At 41.5% G+C, this 26771-nt stretch overlaps 1 protein-coding gene and 1 pseudogene across 4 annotated transcripts in view; both read right to left on the bottom strand.

Moving 5' to 3' along the window:
* The window catches only part of LOC124518717 (zinc finger protein 33B-like), a 54011-nt gene extending 32552 nt beyond the window's left edge, over positions 1–21459 (bottom strand). The window contains exons 1-2 of one of the 4 annotated variants that reach the window (XM_047088761.1): positions 21322–21459; positions 14523–14649 (exon numbers count right to left, since the gene is read on the bottom strand). Coding sequence is in view for 2 of the 4 variants with exons in the window: in XM_047088758.1 (XP_046944714.1) it covers positions 8165–8227 (63 nt within the window). In the remaining 2 variants the exon portion in view is untranslated. Of the gene's footprint in view, positions 1–8114; positions 8456–14143; positions 14229–14522; positions 14650–21321 lie in introns of those variants that run through there. The other 3 variants (XM_047088760.1, XM_047088758.1, XM_047088759.1) reach the window with 3 other exon arrangements.
* On the bottom strand, positions 13578–26771 carry LOC124518644 (uncharacterized; annotated as a pseudogene).

Here is a 26771-nt window from a genome sequence, read left to right as displayed (position 1 = left end):
CCAGTATCACTTGTAATGTGAGTTCTGGTTCCCACATTTCAAGTAGCAAATTGGCAGAAGAGGCATCTCCTGGTAGACTCGGACTCAAGAGATCTCCAATTTGTCCACTTCTCAAACTGCATTTTCTGCAAATGAACTATTCTATATAGATCCCGAATGTAAATCCTTATACACTTCTGTAATTTCAGTACCTACAGCATAAAGGTGGTGTAGGATTGCACTAGCTAATCCAGAAAATTTACTTAACATAGTATTATCCAGGCACATGATTAGAATTCACCAATCAAGAGATATATTCAATTCCAAATCATTCCTGACATACCAGCTCTGTCCTTTAATGAAACTGCTTCAAGAATTTTTTTTAGGTTTCTTTATTTATTTTGAGAGAATGAAAGAGCACGAGCAGGGGAGGGGCAGAGAGAAAGGGGCAGAGAGGATCCCAAGCAGGCTCCATGCTGTGAGAGTGGAGCCCCAAGCACGGCTCCATCCCAGGAACCGTGAGATCATGACCTGGACTGAAATCAAGAGAAGGATGCTAAAGCCACTGAGCCACCCAGGTGCCCCATCAAACTGTTTGAAAAACAGTATTACAAATATTCTTCATTAAGGAAAACAAAATACTTCAGAGGGCTTCCACAAAATACGGGATAGCAGAAGATGACTGAAGTAAATGTAATGGTCGAATTGCAGTAATAATAAAGGTCCTTTCATATGTTAATAGAAAATTACAAACTATAACCACAATTTAAACTTAAATGATAATTAATATTAGAATAAAACTTAAATACTGAACCACTCTAAAAGGAGTAAACTTTAAGTCCAGGTCCCCCAGCCTGCCCATAAGGGTACATTACAAATCCTGCCCCTGACATGAACCTGGGCCACGTGACTTGCTTTGTCCAATGAAAAGTAGTACAAGGGAATGTGTCACTTCAGGGAGAAGTGTTCAGAGACATCATCCTTCATCCTTGACCCCACAATGCACAGCACAGGGAACAGAGCCACGCCTTAGCCCCTAAGATCACAGACACAAACAAAAAATAAATTTAGGAATCCTTTGTTACGACACAAGCTGACTGATTCAGTGTTGAAAAAACAAAACAAAATAATCCAATGAAATACAAACGAACAATCTCTAGAGACCACCTGTGTATACAACAGGCTTGAGCAGTCAAAGTTTGAGCAAGGCAAAAGGACTCACAGCGACCACGACCACAACCACCAAGCTGACGTGAACAGGCTCATTAAACCACAGGCCCTCACTGACCAATGGGCTGCCCACGGCAGGCACAGTGCCTAAGATTACCAAAAAAGGAGGAAAAGTTACAGCTACTCTAGAACTACAGCCCCTCACCACCGCCTAGTAGCAGACGGTCTCCCCTTTGCCATCCTGCCCGCTGCTCCCTTGCAGGGTATCCGGTAAACTTCTATTTCTTCTGTTCTGTCTTGAGTGAATTCTTCACTGGCATCTGCCGGCTCCCACTCAATCGGGGTGCCCCACACAACCAAGAAAAAGCATAGGGAAGAAATACATTGTCAGATGGAGGGACTAAAGCCTAACAAGAACAAATACAAATGGGTTACGTCACCCAATACAAAAAACAATTATGTTATTTTAGGCTTGAAAATCTTGTCTTTTCATTTTAACCAGAAATGAAAAATCATGAGGAAAACAAAACAGTCCCCACCGTAGGACTTACGGTAACGTCAAAATCACGTGAGTTCTTTTAATGTCCTACACAGTTCTAAGAGTTTCTCCTTATAAAGAGCGATGTCTCATTCTTAGAATCCTCACCAGCTGGCACACATTAAGACACGTACTAACTATTCATAAATGGTTAATGAACGAAGTGAATGAAGGCCTAATTAAGGTACATTACAGGGAATACCAACTGTAGTGAAAGGGAGACTTATTTCAATGATAAAAACAGATGCAGTCAAATGGAACAGAAGAGACACCCCCCAATAAACCCACGCATATATGGTCGACTGATTTTTGACAGAGTGCCGAAAACACACAATGGGGATGGGATAGTCTCTTCAGTAAAAGGTGGCGGGATAACGGGACACCTACATGCAAGAGAATGAAACTATACCCCTATCTTACACCACTCATACAAATTAACTTGAAATGAATCAGACTTAAACATAAGAACTGATACCATACAATTCCTAGAAGAAAACATAGGGGAGAAGCTCAATATTGTTCTTTAGGATGATGTTTTCTTTGGATAAGATGCCAAAAGCAAGGCAACAAAAGCTCAAACAAGACTTTATCGAACTTAAGAGCCCTGCCCAGCAAACAGTCCATAAACTGAAAAGTAACTTACAGATTGGAAAAAGACATTCACAAATCATGTATCTGATAAGACGTCAATATCCAAAATGTATACACAACTCATACAATACAAAAAGCAAATAATCCAATTAAAATGAACAAAGGACCTGAACAGACATTTTTCCAAAGACCTACAAAGGGCCAATCCAATATGTATATGCAATGGTGCTCAATACCATGAATCATCAAGGAAATGCAAATCGAAACCACAATGAGATACCACTTTCACACCTCTCAGAATAGCTATTATCAAAAAGACAAGAGATAACAAATGGCAAGAATGTGGCATGAAGGGAACCCTCATTCACTGTTGGTGAGAATGTAAACTGGTGCTGCCACCTTGGAAAACACTATGGCGGTCCCTCAAAAAATTAAAAATGGAACTATCAGATGATCTAGCAATCCCAATTTTAGGTACAAATACAAAAGGGATGGAAAGAAAACTGCAAAAGACACCTGTAATCCCCTGTTCACTGCAGCACTATGGACAATAGCTGAGGCATGACACAGCCTAAGTATCCATCAACAGAGGAATGGGGTAATGAGAATGTGTGTATATATATAAATACATATATATATAGACACACCCACACAATGGAATACTATTCAACCATAGAACAAAGGAAATCCTGCCATTTGTGACAATATGGACAGACCTGAGGGCACCATGCTAAATGAAATAAGTCAGAGGGAAAAGAAATACCATATAGTATAACTTACCATATATAAGTAGTATCTCAAAAACAAACAAACAAAAACAAAAACAAAATCCCTACCTCATAGTAACACAGCATAAAATAGGGATTGCCAGAGGCTGGGAGGAGAAGGAAAATATGGGATGTTGTAAGCCAGGGTGATGAGTTCGAGCCCCATATTTCGTGCAGAGCCTACTTAACAATGAAGAAAGAAAAGAAGAGAGGGAAATAAACTAACTCCAGGTAAAGATGGCAATACATATAATGAATACCTTAAAAAGTAGAAACAAAATAAAACACAATTTTGGGGAGAAAGCAGGAGGAAATACTCAAGAATTCTTGTTACATATTCAAAATATCTTTGACACTAAATACTAAATCCAAACAAGAACATATCCCTTACCAGCAAAAAATACCTTTACTGGTTAATCTCTTTCATGGACAGATACATAATTCCAAAACAAAATATTATCATAACCAGGTTAGGTTTATTTCAGAAATATCTCTTTAGTTTTATATTTAAAATTAATGTATTAATTTTACATTACATTTAACGTAATTTACTAAGATAATGGAGATAAATCATATCATGATTTCAATAGATGACCAAAACCATTTAATAAAATTAAACAGGCACTCATGAAAAAAAGAAAAATTTTACATAACTAGGAACAGAACTGCATATCCTTGATGTCATCAAGAAATGCAAAAAAATACAGCAAAAATCCATACTGAAAGGAAAGCTTCCCCCTTACTCTTGCTTCTATTTAATATTATATATTTGAGGACGTAAGAAGGCAATAAAGAAAAAAAGGTATAAAAACTGGAAAACAGTGTCACTATTCCCAGATTATACATGTGTATACATAAAAAATCCACACATTTGGGAGGTAAACTATTATAGTATAGTAAATTAGTGTAGAAAACTTGTTGGAAATAAGGTCAATATATAAAAAATAACATGCCAGCAACAAGCAATTAAAAAGTGCAAATAAAAATATATTTAAATTTTAATACATAATACTGGGTGGCTTAGTTGAACACCATACTCTTGATTTCTGCTGTGGTCATTACCCCAGGGACGTGGGATCCATGCTCATTCGGGCTACACCCTGAGTGTGGAGATGGCTGAAGATTTTCCCTGTCCCCCTCTCCCAGCTCCCGCTCTCTCTCGCCGGGGGGGGGGGGGGGGGGGGGGGGGAGGATACATGTATATTAAAAAACATGAAATGCACAGACATAATTCTAACAACAGGTATGCAAGAATTCAACCCGAAAACTATAATATTACTGAACACTTATATACCATAAATTTATGAAATTTGCACAAACTCAATAATCAGACACATACAAATTAAACAGTGAAGTTTTTAACCATTTGAAATAGAAATAACTTCAGTATCTGGAGAAGACACAGGTTTCTTTTTTTTTTTTTTTTTTAATTTTTTTTTTTAACGTTTATTTATTTTTGAGACAGAGAGAGACAGAGCATGAGTGGGGGAGGGACAGGGAGAGAGGGAGACACAGAATCGGAAGCAGGCTCCAGGCTCTGAGCCATGAGCCCAGAGCCCGACGCGGGGCTCGAACTCACGAACCGTGAGATCGTGACCTGAGCTGAAGTCGGACGCTTAACCGACTGAGCCACCCAGGCACCCAAGACACAGTTTTCTGATGAGTAACAATTTACCTAGAAAAATGAGAAATCCTAATATCCTGTAACTCAAAAATATTAATCGCTGGACACTGGACCAGTGATTCTTAAACTTAACGTGTTATCAACCATCACACGGACATCCCATAAGAACACAGATTGCTGGGCCTGGCCTCCAAAAGTTCTCTTCCAGTAGGTTTCGGATGGTGGATCACAATCTGCATGTCAAACAAGTTTCAAGGTGACACTGCCATTTCTGGCCAAAGATCCTCACTCTGAGAAGCAATGCTCCAGGGTCTGGAGACACATCTGCATTTACCATAGAGAATGACAAGGATATTCACAGCAGCTGTTATATTAATGAAACACGCAAATTACCTACATGTCTATCAGTAAAATATAGTATTTAGAATACAATGTGGCCACACAGCGGGGAAAATCCAACATTAAAAGAAACAAACTACAGGGGTGTCTAGGTGGTAAAGCATGTGACTCTTGATTTCGGCTCAGGTCATGATCTCACTGTCGTGAGACCGACCTCTGCACTGAGTCCGCAGCCTGATTAAGATTCTCTCTAATTAAAAAAAAAAAAAAAGGAGGGGCGCCTGGGTGGCGCAGTCGGTTAAGCGTCCGGCTTCAGCCAGGTCACGATCTCGCGGTCCGTGAGTTCGAGCCCCGCGTCGGGCTCTGGGCTGATGGCTCAGAGCCTGGAGCCTGTTTCCGATTCTGTGTCTCCCTCTCTCTCTGCCCCTCCCCCGTTCATGCTCTGTCTCTCTCTGTCCCAAAAATAAATAAACGTTGAAAAAAAAAAAATTTTTTTTTAAAATAAAAAAAAAAAAAGGAAATAAGCTACATATGGATAGATCTCAAATTACTAGTGAACTAAGAGAAAATGCCTGTCAATTACACATTAAGATAATTTACATATTTTAGAAGTACTCAAAACAATAAACAGTATTATTCAACCATTTTTCCAGTATCCATCAAAAGAGACAAAGAGTCTCCTGGAAAGAGTGGTCAGTAAATACAACTGAATCATTGGCAACCTTTACCTGGACAGATCCCAAAGAGTGAAGAAAAACCAAGGCAGAAAGCTATGGGATGAATTTGACGGAGAAGCTCAGACAGACTTACTGGAGAATTTAACTTTAAACGATAGGCTATACAACTCGCATACACAACCCAGCTAAAGTACTCATGGAGAGTTCTTTTTTTTTTTTTTAATTTTTTTTTTTAACATTTTATTTATTTTTGAGACAGAGAGAGAGCATGAACAGGGGAGGGTGAGAGAGAGAGAGGGAGACACAGAATCTGAAGCAGGCTCCAGGCTCTGAGCTGTCAGCACAGAGCCTGACGCGGGGCTCAAACTCACAGAGTGTGAGATCCTGACCTGAGCCAAACTCAAAAGCTCAACCTACTGAGCCACCTAGGCGCCCCTAAACATATCAGGTTTTATACAAGGATTGAACAAGACCATCATTAAATTAACTACCTGAACTAGCTCTTGAACCCTTTTACTTTCAGTGAGGAATAGTTTTAGGCACTCATTTCAGGGCTGTCACAGGAAGGTTATTCACTATGTGTACCTATGTTAAGACCAAAACTTCTTTGATATCATCCAAAAAGTCTGTGTCTTGAAAAAACTGTCTGTATCTAAAAGACTGTCTTCCTTTCTCCATGGTTTTCAGAAACAGAGATGTTATTTGCAGGTCAGCTTAGAAACACTAAAATATAGAATGATCAGCATGCATCTACAAGCCATCTTAGCCTTGCTATTGATCTGTTACTTTGTATTTTCTGTAAAGGTAGATTTCTATCTATTGCTAATTTCCCATTAGTATGGGACTCACAAATCTCACCAAGTCCACTGCAAAATAATGTGGGGAATGAACAACTTACCTGGGATTTGTTCATTTTCTGCTGTCTTGGAAAAGTGTAGACAACTCTGGTGATGTGCTGAGTTACAGGAGAAATGAGGTCCTAAAAGAGCTAGCCTGCCTGGTGGCTCCTGAATGCTCCTGCCCTATAAAACTATACAACCCAATAGATACGAAGAGCGTCAGTGCCTTTCACCTTCAGAAAGGACAACAGATGTTCAAAGACCACCTATCTAACAGGACTCTGACACAATCATGTAGTAGCTGTTGGGCATAAATGTTTTCACTGGGTAAACGTAAATATTTGCTTCCTGGGGATTTTTTTCAGTTTAAACCTCTCTAGATGCTCACAAAAAGTTTTTCAACAAAAAAGTTAGTTTAAATAAAAACATCAACTCAGTGACGTAACATTAACTCTCCACCAAACTACTGTAAAAAACATTCCCGACCTGGGGCACCTGGGTGGCTCAGTCAGTTAAGCCTCTACTCTTTCACGTCAAGATCTCAGGGATGGTGGGATGGAGCAAGCCCCACATCAGGCTCTGCGTTGACAGTGTTGAACCGGCTTGGGATTCTCTCTCCCTCTTTCTCTGCTTCTTCTGGGTTCTCGCACTCGCTCGCTCGCTCTCTCCCCAAAATGAGTAAACTTAAAAAAATACTCCTGATTAAACTGTTTATCAATTTCCCTACTGTTACTAAACCTTTGATTACTGATTACACAGAAAACGATAAAAAGCAATGCTTTAATGAAAGATCTATGTTTTCATTTCTTGATCCCGGTTGCCGTTTCTCAAAAGGCTCTTTTTTTTTTTTTTTTAATTTTTTTTTTCAACGTTTATTTATTTTTGCGACAGAGAGAGACAGAGCATGAACGGGGGAGGGGCAGAGAGAGAGGGAGACACAGAATCGGAAACAGGCTCCAGGCTCTGAGCCATCAGCCCAGAGCCCGACGCGGGGCTCGAACTCACGGACCGCGAGATCGTGACCTGGCTGAAGTCGGACGCCTAACCGACTGCGCCACCCAGGCGCCCCTCAAAAGGCTCTTTTTAAAAGTAATTTGCCTTTCCTCGTGTGGAAAAGCAGGCAGTCTCTCTGGAGTCGGGAGACACAACTTCCAGTCTTCGCCACTAACAAACTGTGATTCTGAATAAGTCAGTAACCTTCGAGAAGAAAAACAAACAAACAAACAAACAATGTTTCTATTCAATGAGACAAAAAGTAAGGGATTCTTGGAGATCCTTCCCTAATGCCGGACTGAGTAACACCACACCTCAAGAAGCAGTCACCGACCCGACTTGGAGAGCCGCTCAGACTCCAGGAAGGATACAAGGAGAACCAAGAGGCGGGGCGGTAACCGAGTCAGCCCAGGCAGGGGCGCCCGTCTTCCCGGACCACCCCGCCTCCACCCGACGCGCTCGCGCCCCCCTCCCGGCCGCAGCCCCGTCCCTCTCCCACCGCCTCCGGGCACACGCCCTCCTCCCGCGGCCTCCAGAACCGGGCCCGCGAACGGCCCCGGCCGCTCCGGCAGGGACTGAGCACCGGGGGGCCCCGACCTCGAGTGCTGATGGACACGTCCCCATCCCGCCGTCACCGGTCCACGGACCTCCTCCACACGATCGGGCACCGACCACCAGGACACAGACTCCCGGGCACAAGGCGCCCCCATTGGCCCTTGCCCAACAGTCCCGGGCTCCCCGATCCCTCCCTCAATACGGAGAACTGACCCCAGTAAAGGTCAGAGACCCAGCAACTCCGGAAGCGGCTCTTAACGCGAGAAGAAACCGGAAGGAAGAAAAAACGGGGCGGAAGCGCACAGAGGCAGAAGGCGGTACCAGGGGTGCGTAGAACCAGGCACCTGCGAAACCAGGCACTCGCAGAACCAGACAGTGGGAGCAGTCAGCGCTGAAAGCCAGAGCTACCATTTCGTGCAGACTCCGCGGGCGGCGACGGAGGTTAGCTGAGAGTGTATCTTTATCTAGCGTGAGAAGGTTGGTGTGCTTGACATAGTTACCCAAGCAGAAGAGTCCGTCAGGGACTCCCCAAAAGCTGCAGATTACATCCGAGATCAATGTGCACCCAGTGTGTAATTTAGACACACAAGTGTCAGGAATAGGAACCTGCTTGTCGACTTCACTTTTTTAAATACTAGGATTTAAAAAAAGATTCCATCAAGCAATAAAAGAATTTTTAAAATAAAAAAATGTATCTGACACCGTCAGCGATTCTCTCTGGAAATAAAAAGCCAGGGGACGAGGGTGGCATCAAGCAAGGTAGTTCATCAAAATCATGAAAGCAATGAACGAAAATCGTAGATAAATCAGAAAATCGACAGTCCAAAAGAAAATGTCTTTATTCGTCTACATAATCCCATTCTTTCTTCTAGGACACTAACATTACTTGAAGAAATGGAGATAGACCCTTTCACTGAAACTCAATATACTGTGACAAATTCCACCAACACTGTCAACCAACTTTTGTACATACTTTTTTCTCTTTGATTTTTGTGTACTTTAATAGGTACTTTACAAAAGCATTCGTAACTTCATCTGTAATACATGAAAATCGAAACTGACAACATTTCGAAAAGAAAACTTCCTAGGAAATATCAACACGTATAATATTGCTCCACTACAAGTAGTCTGGCATCTGCTTCGTGGAAACATGGCCATGATTAAGAGTGTTTTTTTGAATGTAGTCTAATAAATACAGCATTTCAAGGCAATGAGAAATGAATGGAATATTCCAAACAGCAAGTCATTCCCAACAGTTTGTAGGTACATAGTTCACACAGGGCATAATTCACAGGGATTCAAGATTTGAAATGTGTAAAATAAACCACTAGGAAAATAAAGGTGACAAGCTGTGACACCAAAAATAAAAACCATAAATTTAGTATCCGATGCGTTTTAGTATTAGCAATAACAAATAGTTCAGCTCTATTTTAAGTTAAAAGCAAATAAACAAGGAAATATATTTTTAATATTTGAAAGAAAAGATATGTTAATTAATAAAGAGATCTTTAAGTCAATAGAAACGTGAATCCGGCTACATAACTAAGCACTCATGATAAAAAAGAAAATGACAATGAATGACAAATGTATGTAAAAGTCTATTATGAGAATTTAAAAGAATGCAAATGTTTAAGTAAAAACATGTAACCTATCATTTATTGAGAGAAAATTTTTTCATTTTACTTCTATACACAGAAGTTCACTCTGGTGTAGTTTCAGCAATTGTGACAAAATGCGGAGATCTGTGTAACCACCACCACAGCCAAAATCCAAAACTATTTCACCACAGCCCTCAAATTGCTTCGTGCTACTCTTCTGAAGTCAAACTTCCTTACCACTCTATCCTCTGGCAGCTACTGTCTATACTTCATGCCTATAGGTTTGCCTTTTCTGGAAAGTCCCATGCATATAGAATCTTACAGTATGTAATCTTGTGAGTCTGGTATCTTTGACTGAGTACAATATACTTCAGATTCATCCTTCTTATTTTATGTATCAATACACATACATTGTTGGTTTTTATTTCTCAAGTCCTTGGGGCGCCTGGGTGGGTCAGTCCGTTAAGTGTTCGAATTCGGCTCAGGTCATGACCTCATGGTTCCTTCGTTCGAGCCCCATTTCGGGCTCTTTGCGGACAGCCCAGAGCCTGAAATCTGCTTCGGATTCTGTGTCTCCTCTCTCTGCCCCTCCCCTGCTTGCGCCCTGTCTCTCTCTCTCTCTCAGAAATAACCAAACATTTGCTTCCCAAGTCCTACTCCATGGTATGGATATACCACACTTATCTATTCCCCAGTCAAGTGACTTTAATTTCCAGTTTGGTTAGGGGTGCCTGGGTGGCTCAGTCGGTTGAGCGTCCGACTTCAGTTCAGGTCACGATCTCGCGGTCCGTGAGTTCGAGCCCCGCGTCAGGCTCTGGGCTGATGGCTGGGAGCCTGGAGCCTGCTTCCGATTCTGTGTCTCCCTCTCTCTCTGCCCCTCCCCCATTCATGCTCTGTCTCTCTCTGTCTCAAAAATAAATAAACGTTAAAAAAAAATTAAAAAAAAATTTTCCAGTTTGGGGAAATTATGAATAAATAAAGTACACTTTGAAATATAAGACTTAAAAATATTTTTAAAACGAGAAATATAGAGTTATGGTATGGGGTTGAGGAGATACTTATTCCCAGTCACTGTTACTCTGAGTTTAATTCATGTAAACTCCCTGGAGGCTCGTTTCTATCAAATTTTAACGGATTTTTAATCTGGCACTTCCAGCACGTACACGACTCCACATGACGCTATCATAAAATTAACTTTCAGTGATGTGCGTACAAGAATGTTTACATCAGTCAGGGTCCAGATGGGAAGAGAATCCACCCAAATGTTATAAGAGAGGGAATTTAATAGAGCAGGTTAAAACAGGCATTTTAAAGGCAAAAGTGGACACTGAGGCAACACAGGCGTAACACGGGCAGAGAGCAGCTCCCATCTCAGGGTAACATGACAGAAGAAGTCACTCAGGAGAGCGGCCCCACAGAACTGGGATTCCACACCTGAAGCGGAGGAGGTGCTGGGTCATGCTGATACTACAGATACTCAGAGAAGAGCCCTGCAGAACTGGAATTCAGACCTTCAGACCTTCAGAGCGGTGTCGTCCAGTTACTGCAGGCCGCTCAGAAGGGCACAGAGGTGGGGGGATAACGCCTCTGAGGCTCACGCCTCCCAGCTGGTGTGCCCATCGGGGAGGGATCAATATGGCTGCACCTGGGAGAGCTCAAAGAAGCTGGTGAGAAAACATGCTGGGATTCGACAGTGGTGATGGTTGCACAACTTTGTGAATATGCTTACAAACCATTGAATTTTCCACTCTTAAAGGAGTGAATTTAGTGGTAGGTGAATTATATCTCACCTATTTTTAAATTTTTAAAACAATTTTTAAAAAGAAGCTGTAGTCTACTACTAGTGACCAAAGTGCAGGGCCATCGCTGGGGTGATGTTAAGGAAAGCATCCCATGATGACACCTCACAGCCTGGAGCCTGCTTCGAATTCTGTGTCTCCCTCTCTCTTTGACCCTCGCCCCCACGCGCTCTCTCTCTCAAAAATAAACATTAAAAAAAAAAAAGAAGTACTTAAAAAATAAATCAATAACACTAAAAAAAGATAAATGGGGAACCTGGGTGGCTTAGTTGGCTCAGCATCCAACTCTTAGTTTCAACTCAGGTCATGATCTCACGTTTCTGTGAGACTGAGTCCTAACGGGCTCTGTCCCGGAGGTGCAGAGTCAGCTCAGAATCAGATCTCCTCTCTCTGCCCCTTCCCAACTCGTACTTTCTCTTTCTCTCCCTCAAAATAAATAAATCTAAATGAATAAGTAAATAAATAAAACTCAAAAGATGTTCTTAGCAATTTTCTGTATTCATTATACCCACGCGACCCTGAAGAAAATAGCCAACCTAGAAGAGTGACGCTGCCAGATATCATAACTTATAATTAAGTTACGATAAATAAAACGCAGTGGTATTGTCATGAAGGATAACTCAGCCAATAGAACAATCAGAAAGCCCAGAAACAAAACCACAAATACATGCTCACCCAATAAATGACAAATATAAAACCACCAATCAGCAGGAGAAAGGACAGTCTTTTCAACCGTCATCAGAAGTCATGGAGAAGACAAGACATAACTCAGAAAAGATATTTTTAATAAATACATATTTCTACAAACAATTCATATCCAAGATATATTTTAAGACTTCTAGAATTCATTTTTAGGGAATTTTTTTTAATATAATTTATTGTCAAATTGGATTACATACCACACTCAGTGCTCAACCCAACTAATGCCCTCCTCAGTTCCCATCACCCACTTTCCCCTCTCCCCCACCCCCCATAAACCCTCAGTTTGTTCTCTGTATTTAAGAGTCTCTTATGGTTGGCCCCCCCACCCGTTTGTAACTATTTTTTCCCTTCCTCTCCACCCATGGTCTTGTGTTAAGTTTCTCAAGATCCACATGAATGAAAATATAGTATCTATCTTCCTCTGACTGACTTATTTCACTTAGCATAATACCTTCCAGCTCCATCCACATTGCTGCAAATGGCATGATTTCATCCTTTCTCATTGCCAAGTAGTATTCCATTGTATATATAAACCACGTATTCTTTAACCATTCATTAGTTGATGGACATTTAGGCTCTTTCCATAATTTGGCTATTGTTGAAAGCGCTGCTATAAACATTGGGGTATAGATGCCCCTATGCATCAGCACTCCTGTATCCCATGGGTAAATTCCTAGTAGTGCTACTGCTGGGTCATAGGGTAGTTCTATTTTTAAATTTTTAAGGACTCTCCACACTGTTTTCCAGAGCGGCTGCATCAGTTTGCATTCCCATAAAACTTCTAGAATCATTCAATAAAGACCAATAACCCAATAAACTAGTATCGGCAAAAGACCTGAGCAGTTACTATGCTAAAGGACATCCAAAAAGCCAATGAACATATGAAAGCATACTCAACATCATTAGTGATCAGAGAAATGGGAATTAAAACCTGACGAGATAGAGCAACACAACGACCAGAATGGTTAAATTTAATTAGACTGACAATATCAAGTGCTCATAATGATGAACTGCAATTAAACTCCTCACACACTGCTAGTGGCAATATGATTTAGTACAACCACGCTGGAAAACTGTTAAAACTAACACACATTGATTAGATATGTAGCTACTCTGTACCCAGCAAGTCCATTTCTGGTCACACATCTAACACACATAAGACTTTAGGGGTGCCTGGGTGGCACAGTCAGGTGAGCATTCAACTCTTGGTTTCAGCTCGGGTGATAACCTCACGGTTCATGAGATTGGGCCTCACATTGCGCTCTGTGCTAACAGCATGCAGCCTGCCGGGGACTCTCTCCCCCTCTTTCTCTGCTCTCCCCTGTCACATTCACACACTCTCTCTCAAAATTAATGAATGAACTTCATTTAAAGATTTCAAAAATTTAAAAACAGTTTGTGTCCTCCAAAACACACACAGAAGAATATTTACATCAAGGTTTTTCAAATACTTTAAAACTCAAAAGAAATAAGTTTCAAAACAAGTGTGTTTCCAATATGTATCCTAAAGATGTAGCATAAAAATAAAGAGATAAACTTTGGGATAGTCACAATGGAATGCTACACAGAAATATACAGCAATTAACTAATCATACACACAACATGGGTATTTTTCAAAGATATAATACTGAACCAAAGATGCCCGGTACTATATGTATATATACACACACATATAAAATACACATGGTTGTTATACACATATACAGATAGTATGTCTTAACTCAATATAACTTATTCCAATAAAAAAGATAACATTTGTGTATAAAAGTGACAGTAGAAGATTCTGGGTGATTCAGGGACACTGAACATTTGAGTCAAGTCAACATGCCACTTCCAAAGGTTCATCGGAGCCTCTAAAAAGTGATTCCTGAAGACCACTTCAAAGACCATTTCAATGGTCTTAAGCTCTTAACTAACGCTTTGTCATCTAATTTCCTCCTGAACTCCAACTGACTCACACTGATGGACTCACCTGGGTCACTCTGGCCTGGGGAGTCTAATATCCATGGCTCCTCTCCTTGCTCCACCTGGAGGATCACTTCTGGTTTAGGAATGGATAACCCTGTGAATGAGAATTGTATCACGTGGGAGAAACTGCATGAGTTTCAGGACTCCTCAAGGTGGACGACAGTATAACTCAAAGACTACACAATAAAAAAAAATTTAATTTAATCCCTGTTACGGGACACAGGGAAACAAATTCCTTGTGACAACCAAAAGGGATAAACCACCCTTGGCCTCCAAATTCCAAAGCTAAATATTATTGTAGTCTACAAAAACTCTACAGGTTTCTGTAAATACAAAACAGGCACACATACTGGAGGCCTGCCTGCGAAACAAGCACTACCTACCCACTGCGACAAGGTGGCTGTAGTTCTCCAGCATCACGTCCCTGTACAGGGTCCTCTGAGCAGGGTCCAGGCGCTGCCACTCCTCCTCAGTGAAGCCCACAGTCACATCCCCGAATGACAATAATCCCTGCAAAAGCACATTGTGCTCAGTCTAAAGTAGTCAGAATCAGGAAATATGAAAAAAAAAAAAAAAAAAGATGTTCAAAGACAAATTCTTACATGTTTTGCTGTTGAAAACTGACCAGATAATGTTACTAACCTCTACTATATATATATATATATATATATATATATATATATATATATACACACCTTGTTTTGTGTTAGACTTTGCGAGTAAAAAAGAGATTAGAGTAGAAATACCACTGACGAATCAATTTATTCTTTAATGCAAAAGATCTGAGTGCACACATGTACTTGGAACTGCCCTGGTTCTGACAATTCCAAGTGGAATAAAATACTCTTTCTCATCTCAAAGAAGATATTCTCATAAGGAAACCCGCAAAGACATACCTGCCACAGGAATTAAAGAATCCACACCTAAGAAGACATTACGTTTATACATCAGGCTGATCCTTGGCACAAAGAGAGCCTACCACCATCAAACAATAAATAAGTAAGAAGAAACAAAAACAGTAAGAAAATACAGCAAACATTGCAGACTGGGGAGAATCTGATTTCCAAGCGACCACATGATTAAATTCAAATGCCCAATGTTTAATCAAAAAATCACAAGGCATACAAGAAAACAGGAAAACATGTAACCATATAAAACTCCTAAAAAAAAAAAACAACAGAGGTGCTAATGAGCTCCTTGACATAGGTCTTGGCAATGGTTTTAGGTTTGACTCCAAAAGCAAAAAAACAACACAAGAAGAAATAAATAGGAGTACATCATAACTAAAATGTTTTGCACACCAAAGAAAATCATCAACAAAAATAGAAAGGAAACCTACTGAACACAGAAAATATTCCTGAGTCCTGTATCTCATAAGGGACTAATATTCAAAATGTATAAAGAACTCACATAACTCACTTGCAAAAAAAATATGAATACACAATTGTTCAGAGAAGACATACATGCCCATAAAAAAGACGCTCAACATCATTCATCATTAGGGAGAGGCAAATCAAAACCACAATGATATTACCTCCTACCTGTTAGAATGGCTACCAAAAACACAAGGAGGAACAAGTGTTAACAAGGATGCAGACAAAAGGGAATGCTGGGCACTGCGCATCGGAATGTAAACTGGTGCTATGGAAAACAGTATGGAGGCTCTCCAGACAATTAAAAGTAGAACTACCATATGATCCAGCCATTCCACTTCCCAATATTTACCCACCCCTCCAAAAAAAATAAAAACATTAACTCAAAAAGATACATACACCCCATGTTTACAGCAGCATTATTTACAATATCCAAGATATGGACACAACCTAACTGTCCACTGATGGATGAATGCATAAAGAAATTGTGGTATGTATATACAACGGAATATGATTCAGCCATAAAAAAGAATGAAACCTTGCCATTTGCAACAACATGGATGGACTTTATGGCATGATGCTAAGTGAAATAAGTCAGAAAGAGAAAGACAAGTAAGTACCATGTGATCTCTCTTACATGTGGAATCTTAAAAAAACAAAAACAAAAAACAAGCTCATACAGAGAACAACTGGGGGGGGGTGGGGAAAATGGGTGAATCCTTTTCTAGTTTAAAAAACTGTCTTCAAGAGAACAAGGAAACTACAATATGTTTTATGAACATGGATGTAAAAGGTCCTCAACAAAATATTTCCAAACAGAATTCACCAGCATAGTAAAAGGATTATTACATATCACAGAGCTATAGTAATCAAAACATATGGTACTGGCACGAAAATAGACACAAAAATCAATGGAACAGAATCGAGACCTCAGAAGGAAACCAATACCTACATGGTCAATTAATCTATGACAAAGGAAGCAAGAATAAACTTTGTGAAATAGACAGTCTCTTCAACAAATGGTGCTGGGAAAACTGGACAGCTACGTGCAAAAGAATTAAACTGGACCACTTTCTTACACTATACACAAAAAAGAAACTCAAAAAGGATTAAAGACCTAAATGTCACCCCCAAATCATAAAACTCCTAGAAGACAACTACACCCAGTAACTTCTTTGACATGGGCCATAGAAACATTTTTCTAGATATGTCTCCTCAGGCAAGGGAAGTAACAGTAAAAATTAACTGTTGCAACTACACCAAAATAAAACGCTTTTGCACAAAGAAAACCATCAACAAAACAAAAAGGCAACCCAGTGAATGGGAGGAAATATCTGAAAATGATATATCTAACAAAGAGGTTAATAACCAAAACATATGAAGAGCTTATACACCTGATTAAAGCAGACATCCAGGGGCACCTGGGTGGCTCAGTCAGCTAAGCATCCAACTTTGGCTCAGGTCACGATCTCACGGTTTGTGGGTTCGAGCCCCACATTGAGCTTTGTGCTGACAGCTTGGAACCTGGAGCCTACTTCAGGTTCTGTGTCTCCATCTCTCTCTGCCCTTCGCCTGCTCCTGCTCTCTGTAACCCTCTCTCTCAGACACAGGAAAACATGTTCAACGTCCCTCATCATCAGAGAAATGCAAATCAAAACCACAATGAGGTATCACCTCACACCTGTCAGAATGGCTAGTATCAAAAAGAAATAACAAATGTTGGCGAGGATGTGGAGACAAATGTAAATTTTTGGTGGGAATGGAACCCGTGCAATCACTGTGGAAAACAGTATGGAGGTTTCTCAAAAAAGTAAAAATGGAAATACCATATGACCCAGTAGTTCCACTACCGTGCATTTAGCCAAAGTAAATAAAACACTTAATTTAAAAAGACACATACACCCCTATGTTTACTGCAGTATTATTTACAATACCCAAGATATGGAAGCAACCCAAGTGTCCACTGACACATGAAGGAATAGAGAAGATTTGGTATATATACACAATGCAATATTACATAGGCATTAAAAAGAATGAGATCTTGGCATTTGGGACAAAATGGATGGCACTAAAATGTATTATGCTAAATGAAATAAGACAGACAGAAAAAGAAAAATACCACATGATTTCACTTCCATGTGGAATCTAAAAAACAAAACAAATGAACAAAGAAACAAAAAAGAGACCCATAAATACAAAGAACAACCTGATGGTTGCTAAGGGAAAGTGTTGGAAGATGGATGATACCGAGAAAGAGGATTAAGAGTTACAACCTTCGAGTTATAAAATAAATAAATCATGGAGATGAAAAGTATAGAACAGCAAATAAGGTCAGTAATATTGTAATAATGTATGGCAACAGTTGGTGATTACACTTATTGTGGTAAGTACTAATGTATACAATTGTTGAATCAGTATGTTGTACACCTTATGCTAATATAAAATTGTATGTTAATTGTGTTTCCTTTAAAAAATAAAAAAATAAAAAAATAAAAAGGGGGCGCCTGGGTGGTTCAGTCATTTAAGCGTCTGACTTCGGTTCAGGTCATGATCTCCTGCTCTGTGAGTTCCAGCCCCAAGTCGGGCTCTGTGCTGACAGCTCAGAGCCTGGAGCCTGCTTCAGATTCTGTAGCTCCCTCTCTCTCTGGCCTCCCCCGTTCATGCTCTGTCTCTCTCTGTCTCAAAAATAAATAAACGTTAAAACAAAACAAAACAAAACAAAACAAAATAAAATAAAATAAAATAAAATAAAATAAAATAAAATAAAATAGGGGCACTTGGGTGCCTCAGTCACTTGAGCAACCCACTCTTGGTTTGGATCAAGTCATGATCCCAGGGACATGAGATCGAGCCCTGTGTCACACTCCACACTGGGCATGGAGCCTGTCTAAGAGTCTGTCTTTCCCTTTTCCTCTGTCCCATCCCTGCTCATGTCCACACTCACTGTCTAAAAAAATAATAAAATTTAATTTAATTTACATTTTAAAAAAGGATTATTATACACCATGACCAAGTAGATCCATTCCTGGAATGCAAGGATGGTTCAACATACAAAAAGTGATTAATATAATACACCACATCCATATAATGAAGGAAAAAAACCCACAGATGACAATCTCAAGTGATGCAGAAAAAGCATCTGACAAAATTCAACCATCTTTCTTGTAACAGCAGTCAACAAAAGAGGAATAGAAGGGAAATACCCCCACATAATAAAAGCCAAAAATATAACACACACACACACACACACACACACACACACAGGAAAAATTATTCTCAGTGGTGAAAAGGCAGAAAGCTATTCCTCTCAGATCAGGAGTAAGGTCAGGATGCCTGCTTTCACCACTTGTCTTCAACACAGGACTGGATGTTCTAGTCAGAGCATTAGACAAGAAAAAGAAATAAAAAGCATCTAAATTAGAAAGGAAAAAGTAAAGGCATCTGTGCAAATGAAATAATATTACATGTAGAAAAACCTAAAGACTCCACAAAAAAAGCGGCTGCATCAACTAAATGAATTCAGCAAAGTAGCAAGATACATCAACACACAAAAATCAGTTGCATTTCTATATAGGTACAATGAACGATCTGAAAAGGAAATTACAAAACCAATTCCACTTACCAAAGCATCAAACAAATCTTAGGAATTAATGTAACTAAAGATGTAAAGGATCTACACAATAAAAACTACAAAATAGTGCTGAAGGCATTAAAGAAGGCATTAATAAATGGAAACACATCCCATGTTCCTGGATTAGACAACTTCTTGTTAAAATGTCAATACTACTCAAAGTGATGTACAGTTTCAATGAAATCCTTAGCAAAATCCCAATGACGTTTTTTGCAGAAATTAAAAAAACCCATCCTAAAATTCAAAGAAACCAGACTATCCACAACAATCCTGAAAAACAACAAAACTGGAAGACTTACACTTCCTGATTTCAAAAGTTGTACAAAGCCACAGCAATCAAAACAGGATGGTACCAGCATAAAAAGGGACAAATAAGACCAATGGAATAGAAAAAAGAATCCAGAAATAAACACTCACACATCTTGTCAAATGATTTTTGACAAGGCTGTCAAGACCACTCAATGGGAAAATGACAGTCTTTTCATCAAATGGCACTAGAAAAACTGCATAGCCACATGCAAAAGAATAAAGTTGGGCCCTTACCTAACACCATACACAAAAATCAACTCACACCAAGTACCTAAATTTAAGATCTAAAACAATAAAACTTAGAAGAAAACATAGGACAAAAGATCCACAACACTGGACTTGGCAAGGTTTTCCTGGATATGACATCAAAGGCATGGGTAACAAAGAAGAAATTGACAAACTTTTCATGAAAATGGAAATATTTTGACTACAAAACACACTATCCACAGAGTTAAAAATCAATCCACAGGAAAAAATATTTATAATTCATATATCTGATAAGGAATTAATATCCAGAACATATAGACAACTCCTAATATTCAGCAACAACAACAAACCCAAAACAATCCAATTCAAAAATGGGCAATGCAGTTGAACAGATACTTCTCCAAAGAAGATACACAAATGGCCAATACACAAGAAAAGATACCAAAGGAAATACAAGTCAAAGGTACAGTAAGATCCCACCTCACACCCATTAAGATTGCTACTACCGGGGCGCCTGGGTGGCGCAGTTGGTTAAGCGTCCAACTTCAGCCAGGTCACGATCTCGCGGTCCGTGAGTTCGAGCCCCGCGTCAGGCTCTGGGCTGATGGCTCAGAGCCTGGAGCCTGTTTCCGATTCTGTGTCTCCCTCTCTCTCTGCCCCCCCCCCCCGTTCATGCTCTGTCTCTCTCTGTCCCAAAAATAAATAAACGTTGAAAAAAAAATTAAAAAAAAAGATTGCTACTACCAAAAAAAGAAAAAGCAACTGTTGGCAAGGATGGAGAGGAAATGGAACTCCCATCCTCTGCTGCTGACAGTGTAAAGCGGTACAACCATTGTAAAAACAGGATGGAGCTTCCTCAAAATTAAAACTAGAATTACCTTACAGCCCAGCAATTTTCCTTCGAGGTATATACCCAAGAGTAGGTCTCAACCACATGTCTCAACCACTCGTGTTCACGGCAGCATCATTATTCACAATAGTGGAAACATGGAAGCAACTCAAGTGTCCATGGACAGGTGAATGGACAAGCATAATGTGCATATACGTACAATGGGATATTACTCAGCCTTAAAAATGGAAAAAACCCTGCAATACGCTACAACATGGATGAATCTTGAGGACGTAATGCTAAGCGAAATAAGCCAGTCACAAAAGGACAAAGACTACAGGATTTCACTAATACGAGGTACTCAGAGTAGTCAAAATTACAGAAACAGGAAGTTGTAACAGTGGTTTCCAGCACCTAGAGGTAGGGGAGATTGGGGAGTTATTGTTTAATAGGTATAGAATTTCAGTTTTTACAAGATGAAAAGAGTACGGGGATGAACGGTAGCGACATTTGCCCAACGATGTGAATGTATCTAATACCACTGAAGCGGCTCCCGTCACCTCCCAGAAGGCGTTACGCGGTTACCATGGGGACGGGACACTGACCACCGGTGGCTGGGAGGACGAAGACGGACCCGAGTGGAGAAGAACGAGGTCCCCCCCCCCCCGGAGAGAAGCGACCACCCACGAGCGCCCCCGGGCCAGTTTCCGCCGGTCTTACTGAGGCCTCGGGCGACCCTTTACCTCGGAGACGAAAACACGAACCTTCGCCGGGTGACAAGCGCGGGGACGCGCTGGTTCGCATTCGATGCATACAGACGGAGCAGGACTCACCCCGCGCTCAGGCACCGAGCCGTTTCCTCCTTCACCGGCCCCTCCCGCACAAGGCCTCCGTCCCACGGGTCACCCACATTCAACCACCGCCACCCGAGTTCTTCACCATCGCGTAGTCCCGCCTGCGTCCAGGCGCTCTGAGGCGAGAGCAACAGGGACAGTCCTCTCGCGATGCTGCGGAAGCCAACGTGAACTACCGGGAAGAGAGCAAAGCACATGCGCAGAAGGCCCCGAGCGGTTCCTGCGCCTGACCAGGGAGAGCATGCTGAGTTTCCCAAGTCCTGGCGCCACCTCCTTGGAAAACACCTTTCATTCTTAGGCGACATCGGATAGAACTGCCCGATTTAGCAAATTAGGTACAAGCAGGAGGCAATGATACTACAGTTTGACTCATTGTTTATCCGAAATTAATGCTAAGTACCTAAACATACATCTCTTTCATTAATTCTATATCCCTGATTAATTGGTTCTCCTAGAGGTTCCTTCTTTTGCAGAATACACCTGCAGAATTTCTCCAGGGACAGTTTGAATTCCATTTATATTGTAACATCGACAGTACCATCCCTCTCTTATTTCGTTCTTCGCCCTTTCAGACATCATTGATGAGAAAGCATACTCAATTCAGCATTATGAGTGGTCAAGAATCACCACTCGTATCACCAACACTGTTAGGGCAATACGATTTGAAACAAAATCTTCTCCGAACCTATAAACTTAACCACTCAGGGAGAACACAAAGAAAACAATTTTATCATTCAGTGCCAGGATACATATCACATACAATCCAAAGACAAAAAGAAATCTCACCCTTCTTTATAGCCAAGCAGATACAACCCATCACATAAATGTTGCAAACAATAACTAGTCTCAAGCAGGAGGATTTCACACCATCATTTTGTCACACATTCTTTCCCCTAAATTTACCTGGTAATTAGAATGACCACCTGTGTTAGTTTATTGGTGTTACAACAAGTTAAAAAACAAGATTCTCATATCCTTATGACAATAGGTAGTTTTGCAACATGGATCAAGGCCCCCACTACCAAAGTTTAAGCTTCTACACTCTCATAGAATCTGGGATACAGAACTGCCAGCTCCCTCAAAGTTTACATTCCAAACAGATGGTTCTGAGGTCCTTGGGAAAGATATTCTAAGTTGTAAAACTGACAAGACATTTAACAAGATTTATGGTTTATTCTCAATGGTGCAGAGAAAAAATTTACAACTTGAAAATCTACAAGGAAGGATGTCTCTTCATTTTTAGCAGAATATTAAGCCTCGTTTTGAATTTGTAAATGCCTTTACACACTCTTACCACTTAGTTAATATGGTACTGAAGGTCCTAGAAAGGACAATTAGGCAATAAAATGGAAGAAAAGGCATCCAGATTGGAAATAAAGTGCTAAAACTCTTTCTCCCTGCAGATGACATGAACTTCTATATAGAATATTCTTACGATCCAGACAACAAACATCAGAAGTAATAAACCATTGCAACACGTTTGTAAGACACAAGATCAATATATTAATAGCAAATGAATTTGTATACACTAGCACTAACCAATCCACAAACAAAATGTTCTTAAAAGTGAATGTAACAGGGGCACCAGGGTGGCTCAGTTAGGTAAGCATCCAACTACGGCTCAGGTCATGATCTACAAATGTGCCCACATTCAAAAGGAGGGGACACAGGAGCACCAGGGTGGCTAACTCAGTTGAATGTCTGACTCCTGGTTTTGGCTTAGTCATGATCTCATGGTTCTTTGGTTTAGATCATGATCTCATGGTTCATGAGTTTGAGACCCGCTTCAGGCTCTGGACTGCTGACACAGAACCTGTTTGGCATTCTCTATCACCCACATCATCTGTCCCTACCCTACCTTCTCTCTCTCTCCTTCAAAAATAAATACACTAAAAAAAAAAAAAAATGAAGGGACACAGATCTTCCCTCTCAATGAGATAAGGGTCAAAAGATTTGCAAATATGTTTTGAAACCTTTACACTTAGGAGACCACTTAATACTGCCTTCTTTCATCTCCCCAATGGAAGATGCAGGGGAGCTGGGAGGTTGAAAACATCTCAAATTTCCTGAGGTTTTATTAACTGCAAATGTATGAGCACTACTGCAAGAATTGTGAGCATTTGTCTAAGTTCAGCACTGAGCAGGCACTTTAAGTAGCGACACTTGCACAGGTGTACTCACATCCCACCTGCAAGAGGTGGTCTATTAAAATGCCGGCGGCTTACAGGGGAAGCGAACGTTCTACGAACGCCTTTTTCAAGAGCCCAGGATTGTGCATACTGAGAAGTGACAGGAGTGCCTTGGTCACTATCAGTAACGTCTGGAACTAGGAAGGGAAAGGGAGAATCCTGCTCGGCTCCTGTATCATAGCCATAGGACCTGGAGAAACATCTGTTACCGTGATTTACATTCAGGCTGTACTGTGAGGCAAGACATTTCCAGAATTCCTTACCCCACGGTGGGGCACCTCTTGGGTTAATGGCCCAAGAGTACGTAAAAAAGAGCAGATGGGGCCACTTGTTGGCCAGAGGCTCCAGTCTTAAGAGGACTACTTGATGTTTGGCCACTTATGCAGACTCTTGGGACCCAAGAGATGATGTTCCCTTCATCAGGGACATCCTGGATGAGGGATGAAAGCCAGCAACACTCCCCCGAGCTCCATCACATGTCAGGATGATGATGGCGTCTGTAAAGTCTGAGAACTGCCACTGCTGCTCATTCAGTTCATTGCAAGGGACAGTCCCGGTAACGGGGTCCGGGAGAAGGGGGACCTCTTCCAGCACCACAGCTGGGCTGAATGAAGCCGAAGAGCACAGCCCCCTTGCAGCTGGGATACGCCAGAGACCCCACGTTTGGCTCCATCATGCAGCAAGGAAGCGTCAGTAACCATGCTTGCAAGGTACTGCTTCCATGACTCGAGCTGCAACAGGCAGTTGGGTATGGAGGGTCCCAGGCTCAGGGAGCCTCTTTGTGCTGGGGCACCAAGTACATGACCAACACCTGATGCTCCAATGGGGATTACTGCAAGGCTGAAGCAGGTAGTTTCTTGCATCAGAAGCCACTGGGCAACCTATGGCCACCCTGGGGGGGGGTCTACAAACTCCAGGAGGAATGGGTGGATACTGGCAAAGTTTCTGCAGTGAAGAAGGGCACTCACAGGAGTGCCTGTTGACTTCAATGTGGATTGATTCTAGAGCCTGTTTGTGGAGGGGGCCCTATAAAGTTGGGCCAATTGGAGGTAGAGCCATCAATATAACTGAGTAAACTGTTTAAGTGGGGAATATGTTCCTTGCAGAACCCAAGAAGAAAAGACACATTTGCATTAACATTCTGTGTGCTAAGAACACACAAGACAAAGAACAGTCAGTAGCAGTTTCATGACAGTGGCAGGGATGCAACAGTCCCAGGTTTACAAGTAATTTTCAGGGAATTTACCTGAGGTGGATCTTTGCAGTATGTATGGGAAAATGAATTATCACAACTTTTGTATGTGAACGCCTAATACATGGGTGAAGGATCTCCTTGGAGGATGAGGTCATCAATATATCATACCTGGGTTCCTGAAGAAATCTGGGTGCAATTAAGGTATGCCCTGCAAAGACTGTGTGCAATGGCAAAGAGTTGCTGGGATATCCCATTGGCAGCCTGCTGAAGGTGTACCAGGTGCCTTTGGAGGCAAAGGCAAACTATGGCTGAGGCTGCTGAAAACAGCACTGGGGAGAATGTACTGGCAAAACCCATAGTAACAACATATGTACTGGTTGCTGCTTACACGAAGGCAGTTATTTCAGGAACAGTGGTGTTGAGTCCCGAACAACTGGCCACAGCATTGAGGATGCGGTGACCCACAGTGACATGCCAACACTATTTCCAGGTTTAAGAACGCAGTAAACTGGAGTACTAAATGGAGAAGAAGCAGTGATAATCACTTCATCTCTGAACAGGTGGTTACCATGCTTTCAACCGGGACATACAGTACACGGGGGTCCCCTTCTGACAACCCAAATTCTACGTGCCAAAAGTTCATATTCACTCGACTGGAACCTACCATGGGAATGTGCTATAATTAAGTCAATGGGTGCTGTGACCACGGAGAACTCAGGCAATAGTTCTGTGGACTAAGAGAAAACATACCTACTCATCCGAATGTCTCAGGTTGTTCATACTGGCAAAAAAAAATAACACAGCCCGGGTGCCTTACAAACAACACAAATTTATTTCTCACAGTTCTGGAGGCCCTCAAGTCCAAGACAGATGAAGGGGCCAGCGGTATCAGCACGTGGGGAGGGCCTGCCTCCTGGTTCACAGATAGCTGTCCTTTTGCTCTGTCGTCACTTGTGCAAAAGCCAAAGGCGTTCGCTCAACACTTGTGAGGGCTTTACTCCCATTCATGAGAGCTCTACCCCCATAACCTCATCACATCCCAAAGGCCCCCCACCTCCAGACACCATCACACTGAGGACTGGAGTTCAACATATAAGTTCTGAGGAAACACAAATATACAGTCACCCGCACTCCATTTGGTAGTCAGTAACTCCTCTAAGATTTTAGGGAATGACATGATCAAATTTAGCCGAAGGCCCAAATACAGCTGTAATTCAAGCCTTGTGTCAAGGTCATGACAATTTGTCAACGGTGCGTTTCAGCAGATATTTAAGTCATTTCACAAACGATCTAGCGAAGGTACGAAAGCCAGTTAGTGCCCTTTGATCTTCTGTTGCATAAGTTATCTTCGTATAGTCTGGACTCCCAGCTGGGGCAATCTGTGCACCTTCACTTCTGTCGTTTCGTTGTTTCCTTTTCCTGTGCCTAAGTTCCTCCCACCCCTCATTCGTTCTTGCCAATTCTCTCCTTTTTGTTGTCACTCAATATACGTCAGGGGCTTTTCTATTTACTCTGATCGCGCGTACAAGTTGCCTTCTCCAGAGAGCCTCCAGGGAGGATCTGTGGGCTCAAGAGCCCACTCTGTGGCAAAGGTCACATTGCTTCACGCGGATGAAGGATCCTGGGCTTACCCTGCATTCCAATGATCCCCTCTGCTGTGGCACAGGGTGAGTGCTTTCCCCTCTGAGTAGGAGGATGAGAATTTTTCTCAACAGAGGCAGCAGAGCACAGCTGCAAGGAGCAAGCGTGGCCCATAACCCGGCGGTTGACCGAATGTCTTCTGTAGGGCTGCCTTTTTGCAACAGTGTAGGTTTCTTCTCTCTCATTTCTCTCTCTACAAATTCCCTCACAGTATTTTGGGTTTCTAGCCATGTGAAGTGACAGCGTTCAGTTTTTGTCTCCATCCTGACACCTGTGGCGGGGGCCTGGGTGGTTACCAGGGAAAGGACCACAGCCCGGCAGTCCGCCTCAAGGACAGCTGTCCCTTCCTCCAGGGAATGCCAGCCAATCTCTCTGGGGTCACGGTTCACAAACAATAAGGTCAT

Source organism: Lynx rufus, unplaced genomic scaffold (assembly GCF_022079265.1).
Source record: "Lynx rufus isolate CCGP_SWC_20201006 ecotype Redwood Valley unplaced genomic scaffold, mLynRuf1.p SCAF_25, whole genome shotgun sequence".
Taxonomy (NCBI): domain Eukaryota; kingdom Metazoa; phylum Chordata; class Mammalia; order Carnivora; family Felidae; genus Lynx; species Lynx rufus.
This window is presented reverse-complemented; position numbering and strand designations above follow the sequence as displayed.